Raw genomic sequence first — 13,481 nt, 5'->3', positions numbered from 1 at the left:
TTCTCAGATAAACAAACATAAAATGAATTTTCTTTTTGTACTCTTTCTACGCGCTTACACTCAAACTTGCGATGAAGTTGGGATGCTTATGGTTGTGGTATTCAACTTGCTCCCAGCTGATGAGACCATGAATACACAGCCAAATTTCAGAGAAGGGCAAAGTATAAGGATAGAAGGATCCTGAGTCCTTGGTGATATAGCTGAACTGTCAACCCAACTCCTGAGCCACATAATTCCAAGAATTTTACTAAACTAATAACAACAATAATAAACACCCACACACCTAAGCAACTGTTCTTCAGGTTTCCTAAAGAACAGTTGTCTATATATATCACCATAAATTTCACTTGTGGGCATAGTAATTGATAACCAATAAGTAAATAATCAATAAATGATAGTCACAAGGAAAAACATTCCCAATTAGCCCGTGGTTCTCTATCTTGTGCACATTAGAATCTTCTGAAGCTAACTGCAAATACCGATATCCATTCCATCTTCTGCAATTTTGTTTTTCAGAACATCTGGGGTAGGTGCCAGAAATCTATATTTTTAAAATGCTCCCAAGGAGATTTGGTTGCAGTTACTTGGTGGGCTGTATTTTGGGAAACATTTTAGTATAGGCTAAAAATAAACTATTGGTATGTTGGTCATACATATGAGAGATTTAATCATTGCAGAATACAGTGAATGGAAACCATGCCAACCTATCCTTTTTTCTGTCTAGAAGAATAAAATGCATAAATACCACTGAGGGATGGGGTTCCCTGTTGAGAAATTGAATCACACTGAAGATTCTAAGAGAATTTGATACATCGTGAAAGAGTTTTCCGCTTCATAAACTCATAGTAGAAATTTAAAAGAAATCGAATACTCACATTCGCTTGGATGATGACAAAGTAGCGAGTCTTATCTTCAAAGTTGAGCCTCTTCCTTAGCACCACATTCCCGGTCAACATTAAGGGAATTTCAAAGGTGTCATTGGATGTCTGAAAATGTTAACGAGACGTATTTCAGATCATTTATTTAGAAGATAAATTAGATAGTTCAATACTAGATAGTTCCATATGATAATTTCTTCCTCTTGAAAGTTATACAGGGCATGCTTATCTGAAAACAGAATGAATATAAGACTCATATTTAATATTCTGAACATTTCTCAAAATGTTTCATTTTGAACAATGTGTTTCCCCAGTGTGCTTGGATAATGATAACCTGGAAACTCGTTTTTTATGTATTTTTAGGGTTATTCATCAACAGCCTTGGAATAGTTCTAAATCAAAGTCTAGATATTTAAAAATCTTTCCTGTTACCATATTACCTTTTTTTTTTTTGCTATTTGTTTTAACACCAAACAGTTCAAATACTGCAATTTATAATTTCTACATATCATTGCTATTCAACCTTGGTGCCCATTCTGTCTGTGTTTTGATTATTTTCAAGCATTAAATACAAATACAACCAAGAGTCACGTAAGAACAGGGATGTGATCTAAGAACTGCGTTGTTAGGCGATTCCCTTTGTTGTGCAAATGTCACCGAATGTATTTACACCAATGGAGAAGGTATAGGCTGCTACACACCTGGGCTACATGGTGTAGTCTGTGGTTTCTAGGCTACAAACTTGTACAACTCATTATGGTGCTGAATACAGTAGGCAACTATACCACAATGGTAAGTATTTATGTTGTTAAACATAAAAAGGAAACAGTAAAAATATGGAAATATAATCTTGTGTCACCACCATCATATTTGCAATTTATAGATGACAAAAGTATCATTATGAGGCACTTGACTATAAACTTGAAATAGTGTGTTATTGGAAATATACATATAGGTTATTTTTTTTTTTTCAGGCTGTATACCTGCTGTTCACTAGTTTAGGTCTCCCCTCTGCCAGGAATGGAGTTTCTTCCTGGTAGCACTCAGGTCACAAGAGCCATCTCTAAAGTACCTTCCAGCATCACTGCTCTAATATAAGTAGCTCTCAGAATAAACATTTTCACACTTTACAGAGATATAATGATATGATCAATCTCTTATTCTTAAAAAGAACTTACATCACCCTTGTATTTTTAGTGCCATTTTAAAGACTGATAAAACAGTATCTCAATAACTGCAACAGATCAGCTTTACTTCCAGCACGGAAAGTGTTTTGTGTTTGGCTGTTTTGTTCAGTTTGTGCAGGTGTGCTTGTGTTTGTGGGCACTGGATGAAATATTTACCTTATTTAAATTTACATTAGATTTCTGTAAAAAGGAAGAGGAGGAAAAAGAGGAGGGGGAAAAGCAGGAGGAATAGGAGAGAGAAGGGAAGAAAGAAAAAAGAAGCGTGTGTGTGATTTTTAAAAGTCACATAGGAGCTGTGAGGAAACCTAAAAGGAAGTGCAGTTAGGGTGAAACTCAACAAAAAAACAGTTGATTCAAATCTCCTAACTCAGATCCCTGGTGGACACGTGCCAACACACACACATGCGCCAACATAGAATATGTATTAAAATGTAATCTAATTTTCTTAGTAACCTACATAGGGATAAACAATCACTGTTTTTGCTTAACTTAACATATATTAATAACATCTGACATTTGGATTTTGGCTTATGGAGAGACCATCACAATGGTGATTTGTGAAAAATCCTTTCCCTTTGATCTCTGGTTTTAACTTCCTGTTTTAGGAAATTCCAAGGTATCGCATGCTCACACGTTACAGAAGAAATTATGGTTCATTCTCTCTCAAGTCTCTCAAGTCTCTAGGGAGTCAAAACATTTCGAAAGAAGGACAATCTGCTCGAGAAGGGTTGACAAAAGACGTCACCACGCCCTGGAACACTGCGGTAAAACTGCTAAGAAGAAAGCTGTGCGCACCCATTGCTTAGATACCCTCACTACTCTCCTGAGTAGCAACAGTAGTTTACAAATAGGTGCTGCTACCTTCTCAGTCCTCTAGACGGCTCACTGGAGACTGTCAGCGGTTCCTCCCTAACAATCTAGGTAAAAACCCCGAAAATGCTGAATAAACATCCCTCCAGTCTGACATTCAGAAAAAAGATTAAGATAAGAAAAATGATACTATAATCTATTCTGTCAATAGTCTTATCAATCTTGCTGACCATGGTATTTAACATATCAGAATTGATACTATTTACAGTTTTCCACATAAAATGGATTATCAAAAATGAAAGTTTTAGATAGCATGGGGTGACAAATTCTGACCCAATTCAAAAGTTTTTATTGATTGTTTTCCAAACAATCTGATTAGTTCAATGTATTATGGACAGCCTTTCTTTGCATTACCAAGAAATTAAAAAAAAAAAAAACAGTATTTTACATAACTATGATGAACACACTACAAATTTCTTTTTTCTTTTTTTTAAATTAAATCATAGCTGTGTACATTAATACTATCATGGGGTACAGTGTGCTGTTTCTATATACAGTTTGAAATACTCTGATCCAACTGGTTGACATAGCCTTCATGTCATTTTCTTAGTTATTGTGTTAAGACATTTATATTCTACATAAACCCCCCTCCTTAAAGATCTGCCAAAGCAGCCTGTCTGCTGGAGAGTCTCTACTGCTAGGTTCCAACCGAGGAATCAAATGGTCTTTAATGAACAAAAGGGGACCGGTTGAGAAAATGGACTTTTTGTTCAGATAAAACAAGAATGCCTCTGCTTTCCCTTCGTAAGAGTAGCAACTGACAGAGATTCCTTGCTTGCCTAAGCCTGAGTCAGGCTTCTGAACCTTCTCCGAGGGACGTCTATGTACTTCCTTATAAAATCCAATCTTAGAAAATAACTCGGATACATCTGTTTAGCAAGAAATATCCCCATCCATTTTTGATCCTCCATGGTATCTGATCAAGGCTGCTTTAGCCAGAATCCTCCCTTTTTGATACAGGACAGGTGGTGCCCCAGTCAGCTCAGGCGAGCTGGGCTGGAGGACCCGCTGCCTCCACCTTAGCTGGGTTGGTGCAGCAGCAGCCGGCAGAGGAACCAGTGGGCTGGAGCATAGGCAAGGGGGGGGGAGCCTCCTTCCCCCACCAGAGTTCCAATAGCCTGGACAACTTCTGGGGAGACACCGGCACTTTGGTGTCTCCTTCCCCTTTACACTTATGACTAAATACAGAACCCCTATTTCCTATACCTAGTCTATTTCAAGTAAGTTTCCTAGGCCTCAGTTCTGTGAATGGACTGTATCCATTCATTAGTACATTCATTCATCTTGCCCCGGGGGAGGGAACTATGTCCATTCATTAGTACATTCCTTCTCTTTGCCATAGCGGAAGAGACTGTCCATTCATTTCCTGGCCTCATATAGAAGGAACTCATCCATGCACCTATATATACCGCTAAACAGAGAAAGACGGATACAGAAAAACGGAGAGAACTTTTCTCTCCCAACTAGGGTTTTCTCTCCCTACCAGGAACTTCAGTGTTTTTGTATTCTTTTCTATAAATAAATTCTGTCCTGACACTGATCTGTGGTCCGTGGATTCATTCTTCAAATCACTGAGACCAAGAACCTGAAAATCCAGTATCAGATTTGGAGAGCCAGCCAGGAGAGAAGTCAAAATTTCAGTATCATTTTCACGTAGCAATTTTCCATCCACTGATCACTATCCTGCTCTTGCATATAAATTCTCATGTTCCCAAGTTGTGTTCATCTCTTTCCCTAGTTACAAGTCTTCCTGGTGGTATTCCTGTACTCATTTTGAAAGTTCTGAATGAGGTCTTTCTTACCATATTTTAACAAGTGTTGTTGAATATTTTTCCTTAACAAATGTCTAGAAGACTTTCATATTGAGGTACTTATTACATTTTTTCCCTAAACATATGAACCAGGAAAGCTTGAGTTACACTACAGGAACAAATCCCTAAACTTTTAATCCATACTTAACTCTACACGTCAGCACATCAACACACATCATCAAGTGTGTTCTATTTATTTGTGTCATTTGAGCATCCAGGCTAATGAATGTGTCACTTCGGTGTCTTTTTCTCCAATGACAATGGTGAAAGGGGATATGAAGACTTGTACATTAGTTCACTGAGCTCACATTTCATTAGTCAAAGCAAGGAAATATCCTCTTAGCAAGAATGGTACACTCCCAGCATGCTCTAAAGCAGGCGTCCTCAAACTATGGCCTGCGGGCCACCTGCAGCCCACCTAGAACATTTATCTGGCCCGCCGGGTGTTTTTGCTGCCACTGCCTGTCCTGATTAGCAGCCAACTAGTCCCAGGGCTGGCAGTCGGCCCTCCAACGGTCTGAGGGACAGTGAACTGGCCCCTTGTTTAAAAAGTTTGAGGATCCCTGATAAAGAAATAAAGAAGGTAAAATTTTTGGTAAACAGCACAAATGCATTTGCCTTAATTTGGGTCTATCCATTTAGTAGCTCTTTATCTTCAAACTGACTTCTTCTTTGTCTTAGAGATCATTTAAAAATTGCAGTTTAAAAAATGGTAAAAGAAAAGCTCGATTTAAACCACTCTGATTTTATTTATAGATTTAAAAAGGGAGCTTTGTAATGGTGAAGAGTTTGCAACATTTGGTTATAACGGACATTTTGTGATTTTGAAATGTAAAAATGCAACATCTGTTCTCATTCTATATACAGTTCCTTGTAAATCGTCTACCTGTGTCAAGAGGATAACATAGGTAGGATAAGAAAGATCCTAATAATGCAAATGACCATCTTCAGCTTATCCTATTTAAAGATAGAATAGAACCCTAGTTCCTTCTATTTTGTGTAGTTTATAAAAAATTTCAAAAATGCTTTTACAAAGGGGGTCTTTTGAAATGACATTTCAAAATAACAATAATAACATTCCACATATTTTTTATGTAACAGATTCTTAATTCCCGCCTCCAGATAAGCAATACATACCTTGTGTAATCTTTCCCTAAAGTGTGCCCAGGACCTATGATTTACTTCTAACCAATCAAACATAGCAGGTTATAAGCTGTCACTCCTGTGATTAGACTACGTCTTATATAAGGTGACCAGATTTTAACATTGGTAAAGCAGGACACCATGGCGGGGGGGCTGACAACAACAATGGAAACTTTGATAAGCAGTTCTTGATAATCAGTTCTCAACAATTATTTGTTATTATTAAAGTTTAACATTATAAAATTAACAAAAATAATATAAAACACATATCCTGGCGAAATAGCCACATGGCAGCTGAAAACTGTATATTCCCTTCCCGTTCTCCCTTGTTCCCTAGCTTGTCGTGCATTCTTTCCAAAAATTGGGGCTTTTTAAAAATGCCATGGGATGCAGGACAAATTGTTAAAAATTGGGACTACCCCACCAAAAGCGGGACATCTGGTCACCTTAGTCTTATAAGTCTGTCTTTCCAACAGACTAGCTTTAGGCTCCTTGCAGGAGTAATGAAGTAAGCTGCCATGTTAGCAAAGCCCACATGATGAGAAACTGAGAGGAACTTGTAAGAGTTGAAAGCAGCCTCAACCCAGTGATTGCAAGAGACCAAGCCCTTGTATCTTATAAAAATAAAGAATCTAATTCAGATAGCAACACATGCTACTTGGAAGAATTCTTCTCTAGTCCACCCTCCATATGAGAACAAATTGGTCAATCCCTTGATTGCAACCTTCTAAGTGAAGGTCCAGCTAAGCTGCGTCTGCACCATTAAACCACAGGAACTGAGAAAAGGTTGTGATGATTTGTTATATAGTGTAATAGACAAGCAAGACATTATGCTGTTCCCTAAGACTCGTCTGAAGGACTGGTGATAATATACAGGACTTGTAATTAATAACTTTTACATTCTCCAACTGAATAATTTTAGGTGATACTATATTTTGCTTTCTCTCATACAGGGTGGCAAAAACATTTGTGTGAAAATAGTGTGCAATTTTAAATTGCACATGAATGTTACAGCCACATAGTATTTCAGAAACACATTGGCATGAGGGTCCCTTCACATATATATTCCTCTCGTGTAAAGAATTATTCTCTGTTTTTATAGAAAGAAACTGACAGACATTTCCGTGTTGAATACCTTCTGCACTTCTGTCTTTCTTAGAGAGAAAACAACCTGAAGTATATCTGAAATGTCCGTTTTTCTGGTTATAATCTAGTGTAGGTGTCAGGCCAGATGACAGCATATCACTGCAGATTCACAATCATGTATCTAATGAATGGATGTCCTTTTTTGTTGTTGTTAAAATTTTGAAGGGTTCTATCACTGATGGTGTTGCCCAACATTTAGGAAAACCAGCATGATTCAGTAGCCAAAATAAGTCAGAATACTAGTCTTCTGAGGATGTTTTGAAGACAAGGAGTCATTGGGAATTAATTATTCCACTTCTGTATTACTAATTAACTCCTTCCTGATTCAGTCCTTCCATGAAAAGCACCTATATACTGTGGAGAAAACACCAAAAATAAACAAACAAAAAATACCTGGTACCCTTGAAGAGAGAACCAAAGCAGGCATACTCTAAGGAATTGGATTCTTGAAAGCAAGCAGGGGTGAGCTTCCTGTTTATAGTGGCAGTAAGCCGAAGGGAAGGCTGATTTTCACACTATTAGTTATTAGTTATAACTCTGATAGAGAACCTTAAGTCGTTTTGGCCTAAAGAGTCAGAGAGTAGATTTGGGGACCACCAAACTTATGGAAAGTCTGAGAGAAATATTGGAACAACAAAGCTAAAAAGTGGGAGAGCAAACTTCAAGTTTTAAATTCTGTCTAGCTATCTCTAATGGACCACTAACCCATGCTTACAGGACTGTAGACTACAGACAGAGTAACTAAGAAAAAATATAGACTGGACACAGATTTGAGCTATGCTCAAAAGAAACAGTTTTCACTTTAACCACATTGTCTGCTAAAATTAAAAACAGAATAACATTTGTCAGAGGAATATTACAGAATCAAGAGTCCCTCCACAAAATAATATTCTTAATACTCAATATGGAGTCCAAAATCATTGGATGTGATGCACAAGAATTTTGACACCTTTACAAAAGGATGGATAAAAAGGAAAGACCAATGTTAGAATGAGCAGATGAAGGTATTCAAACAGTTACTAGAACTAAACCTGTGCTCAGAGATGTATAAATATGCTCACTATCATATAAATAAGATGATCGGAAATCTCAGCCAAAAAATATAAACTATCAAACTATGGAAAACTTACACCTGAACTATATAATGAATACCTGAAATTAAAAAAAAAAAAAAGACACCAATACATCACTAGATAGGCTTAAAAAGAGAATGCAGTGGTTTTTGGATACAGATCAATAGAAAATTTGCAGTTTGCAGACATGGTGATAAAAATATATTGACAATAATGAAACCAATTGAACATAGGTATAGAAACCTATGGAGCAACATCATATGGCTACTTGCGAAAGCTACCTGCTATCAAATACATGGCTGCCTGTATTTGGAGTCTCAGAGGGGGAGGAATCAGAGTAGAAGAATTATAAAAAGGTATATAAAAATATTGAATACATAATGATTAATAATTTCTTTAATTTGTGAAAATACATATTTAGAAATCCAGAAGCTCAGAACTCCCCCACCCCCAATAAAAAGATAATTATGAAGAAAACTAGACCTTGGCATGCCACAGTCAAGTTGCTAAGCCTCCAAGATTAAAAGAGGGAGAGTTTGAAAGCAGCCAGAGGAAAATGACACATTCCTTTAAAAATACATGATTTAAACTTCCACTTTCTCTCATCAGAAACACTGGAGGCTGGTGTTTAAAGTGATCAAATAATTAATTAAAAACACTTTGCCTCACTCTAGGGTAGGGGTTACTTCCACGAATGTTTACAAGGATGAACCTGGTAACGTGATGAGCGTACTACCCGGCAAGTACAGGGTTAAGCGTATACAGCCTGCGTAGGAAGAGTGGCAGAGATCAATTCCAGCAGACTGTAGCCTTATTGGAAATCAGGACCAGTGTTGTCTTATTTCTGTTTATTAAGAGAGTGAAGAAAGCTAAATTAAATGTACATTTTTGTGAGTTATAGATACTGGCTTTAATTTTGTTTAAAATAATTTGTGTACAAATACAATGCCTGTGAGTTAAGTGAAACTCTTGGCCACTCGCATGTGCCTTGGAGTCATGACGAGTATAGCATCAGGTGGAAGAAAAACAAAGGAAGAACTGCAAGTAGAACACACGATCTATATTTTAATCATTTACCATACAGTGGGAGACTAATTAAAAAAAAATTATAAGTGTGGTGTCAAAAGCTAGAGCTGTCCACATGTCCTGGTTAAAGAATATGGTTGTTATGCATACAGTTTTGTTTTGACCTTAAGACATAAGCAGGAGAATATTAGGGGACTGTTAAAATAGACAAAACTACTAGAGAGATTTAATGGTGGCAGAATTTGAAAATTATCAGGTATTTTCCCTGACAGATTTTATGAGAGAAGAAACTAGTCTTGAAGTTTACACTAAGTTCATACGATGGCCGAAGGTGGATTCTCTCCCTGATGATTTGCCTTGATTAATGCTTTTCCCTCCATTATACCCTCAGTGTCAGCCTGATGTCTTATTCTTTTACACAGTGAATTAGGGCCAAACCCAGAGAACTTCTTAATATGTCATATTGATAATATTTTCAAGGTGGACATTAAGTTCATGTACAAGTTACAATACTTTAACATAGTAAACTGTACAACTTTGTGTCCACGCTGTGTATATACATGTGTGTATGAATATATCTTTCTCTATATACATATTTATATATATTATTCCTTTTTTTATAATTTCAAATTTTCACATGGCTCATTGGCTATCTATTTTGTAGATAGCAAAAGATGTATGCTATATTTGATGGCAAATATTCTGAAGAAATTATTGCACAGCTAACAAGGAATTTAAACCTCACAAAACTTCTAAAAGATAGCTGTAAAGTCATATATATTTTGGTCTCAAGTTATATCTAAGCAGCACTGGATAGATTTCTTTTTTATACACACTCAATATTTCCCTTAAATACATGGGCTGGCTGTTCTCTATTTGCAGGGAAGTTTTAGTTTTAGAAATCAGAGGGTAAGATTAGAACATGACCTTCATTAAAAAAAGCTAGAAACATGGGCACACACATACAATGACTCTAAAAAGGAGTAAAAAATGAACAGTGTAGAACTAGAAGGGACAGACAGTTGTTTCGACATGTCTCCCCTCACTTCCTTCTTTGTCACAGACTCAACATGTCCTTATTTGCTGGTTTCATTTCTGCTCCAAAACGTGTTGAGACACGCTCCTTTAGGGATAAAACAAAAATGCAAACAACCAAAACACTCCCAAACTTCCTTGAAACATTCAGTAGAATTGTTTTTACTGTTCATTCTTATTTTCCAAATTTTTTGAAAATTTGAACACAGTTATTACAAGGATTCCCTGAGCAGACAGTTCAGGAAGAGCAGAGCACACGCTCCTCTGATGTTATTCTTCAGAAATGACTGTGTCACATCACAGCACTTCATTCCACCTACCAATCTTTGGTTTTTTTGTTTGTTTGTTTTTTTGTCTCCTGTGAAACAGAGATGCCACTGTTACTGATTTGTCAGAATAAAATGAGAAAACACCTTCAGAAGCTCTGAATCCTCACAACAGATTGGTGAAATAGACGTTGTGAGTCCTCAGTCTCTGCAAGTTCAACCGTGTTTCTGAAGTTTCTGTTTGTTTATTTGCCTTTGTGTTTAAAGCTTATATGTTGATAAATATAAAAGAGAAAAAGAGGCAAAGTGTTAACTTTCTGGTCACTTATCTTTCTAACAGTCACCAGAAAAGAGAAACATTAATTCGGAATGCTCACTTAAGAAGTGGTTTGTAAAAGGGCTTTGGGGAGCCCCCAGGATTCTGAGAAGCTGCCTCAAGAAAAGAAAAAGAGGGAAAAGTACAGGCAGGACTTGCTGCTCTAGTTTCAACTTAAATTCAGATTTTGTCCTGGTTTGTATACCACCGAAGGAAGTTACTTCGTGGCCTACACACAATATAGACATCCCCTAGTCTAACGTAGAAAGAATTGGGTCCTCTTTTCTACCACTGGTTTTATTGCTGAGGTTGCCAGGATTTTAAGGACTTGTCAAGACCAGAAATACATGTGTTCTGTGTTTATATAGTGTGGCAGCATCGTTGGGATTAATTTTCAAGTTCCTTAAAGCAAATGCATCTCAGTGGTTATACACTCTTCAGTGATTTGTTTAGAAAGCTTAGAATGATTAGGAGTAAACATACACAAACTTATTTAAAGATTGCACATGACAACTATAAATACATTTTAAATTTTTGCCTAGAAATACCACCAAAAATACTCCTTTACAACTATAGTATAAACAATAATAGCAATTCAAAGTTGATATAATTTATAATAATAGTATTATTACTAAAGTGGTTCTAGGAGGTAGAGAAAATGCATTAAATATCTGCTGAAATCACCATTAATTTTATTCTTCCTAGTGAAATTACATGGCAAATAGGTGTCTACCTACCGGATCCTCTGGATTGTACTGAATAACATATTCTATCTGTCCATTGGGGCCATCATCTATGTCTGTAGCTCCATTGTCTCCTGAAAATCCTGTAAATACTGTGGTGCCAACTGGAGTGAGCTGAAAGGAAAACAGAAGAAAAGCCATCACTTCTCACTTCATCTGCTGCACACCGGAAATGTCCCAGCACAAAAGCCAGCTCTGTATTACACAAAGGAAAGGAGATGTCAGCAGTCCACAACCTGAAACCAAAGCATTTCCAAAGAGCAGTTGAGTGCATCACATCACATAGGAATCCCTCTGATGTCTCAGAGTATGAACTTCATGACCCTTGTGTGGGTGAGCAAATGGAAGGTCCTGTTTCAATGTGAAAGCTCTGTTGGACCAATTTATAATACTAGCATCTTACCACTAGAGAGAAAGTACACCTGTTTCTTCTCGTTTAAAAAAACTTGATTCATTGTTATCTATAAGCGAGATTTTAAATTGCATAAAAAAGTTAGTTTCTTCATTTTAATTCTTTTTCTTCAGGTATTTTTTTTTTTTTGGAAATAGGATCTTGCTCTTGCCCCAGGTATAGTGCAGTGGCATAGTCATAGCTCACTGTAACCTCAAGCTCCTGGGCTCAAGCAATCCTCTTGCCTCAGCCTCCTGAGTAGCAGGAACTACAGGCACACACCACTACACCTGGCCAATTTTTCTATTTTTTTGCTCTGGCTCAGGCTGATCTTGAACTTCTGGCCTTAAGGAATCATCCTGCCTTAGACTCTCAAAGTGGTAGGATTATATGCGTGAGCCACTGTGCCTAGTTCAGTTTCTCTATGTTAAAATTAAAAACTATTTCCGGGAGAGGAAAGCAATTTAGGCTGAATATTATGTGCACGTGGCAAATCTGAAGAAGAGAAGCTTTGGACAATGAATTCCCTGTCTTCCAAAGACAAGTCTGGATATCAGCACTTGTGGTATCAGTTGAATACAAATCCATCAGGTGATAGGAGTTGGAGATGGGGGCATATTTCCATTTTTGACTAAAACAACAGCAGAACTTGAAGTGTGAGGCACGTAAAGCCATGATTTGGCATTTTACCTAAATAACTAGCCCTAACACTTATTGAGCACCACCAGAGAATTACTCTTATTTTCTCTAACCTCTAGGTTATAGGTCTTCACAACATATTTCTTTCTTTTTCCGTGAGACAGAGTCTCACTACGTCACCCTACGTAGAGGGCTGTGGCATCACAGCTCACAGCAATCTCAAACTTTTGGGCTGAAGCTATTCCCTGCCTCAGCCTCTCAAATAGCTGGGACTATGGGATCTCCCCACAATGCCTGCCTATTTTTTGGTTGCAGTTGTCATTATTGTTTGGCTGGCCCAGGCTGGGTTCAAACCCACTAGCCTCAGTGTATATGGCTGGTGTTGTAACCACTGTGCTACCGGCGCTGAGCCAGCACAATGTACTCCTATATCCAGAGCCATGTTTCTTAGTCCTTTCTCAGTCCTCAGGTATGGGCTGGAAGCATACTCATTAGTTAACTTACAAATCACCTTCTCCTGTACCATCCCTGGTATGTCAGTCCTTACTCCAAGTCAGAATATGATTCTTTTATTCTTCTACTTGCATTTTACACCTTATTTCTATAATCATTGCATTATGCCTTACTACAGTAAATCAATTCATTTTAGCAATAAATATAAGCTCTGTGCCTCTACAGAGCGGAGACTTTATATTTTGTTCTGAGTTTGTGTTGGTAATTTTTTAACGTGATTTTTATCATGAAGAAATAGTTTTAGAGGAAAAATAATGTCTCATTCATTTCACTTTTCAGGGACTGCAAAGTCAAATGTCTACCAGGATTCACCAGGTAACATGAATGCATCAAGCCAGAGTAATGTGACGGTGGCCACTGGGGAGGACAGGCTGTGTCTAGGTTGATGGCTCCCCTTCACGCTCAGAAAATTCTTGCCATAGTGGAATATGCAGCTAATGTTCC

The 13,481-nt window shown here is 37.4% G+C and overlaps 1 protein-coding gene across 16 annotated transcripts in view; it reads right to left on the bottom strand.

Annotated features, from left to right (window-relative positions):
* Nucleotides 1-13,481, bottom strand: part of PCDH15 (protocadherin related 15) — a 691,874-nt gene that overhangs the window by 414,926 nt on the left and 263,467 nt on the right. For 15 of the 16 annotated variants that reach the window (XM_003783651.1, XM_003783650.1, XM_023509543.1 and 12 more), the window contains 2 exons: nucleotides 11,489-11,608; nucleotides 876-986 (listed from right to left, as the gene is read on the bottom strand). In XM_003783651.1, the coding sequence (XP_003783699.1) occupies nucleotides 876-986; nucleotides 11,489-11,608 (231 nt within the window). The remainder of the gene's footprint in view (nucleotides 1-875; nucleotides 987-11,488; nucleotides 11,609-13,481) is intronic. The other variant, XM_003783663.1, reaches the window with a different exon arrangement.

Source organism: Otolemur garnettii, unplaced genomic scaffold (assembly GCF_000181295.1).
Source record: "Otolemur garnettii isolate 467f Iridium unplaced genomic scaffold, OtoGar3 scaffold00008, whole genome shotgun sequence".
NCBI lineage: Eukaryota > Metazoa > Chordata > Mammalia > Primates > Galagidae > Otolemur > Otolemur garnettii.
This window is presented reverse-complemented; position numbering and strand designations above follow the sequence as displayed.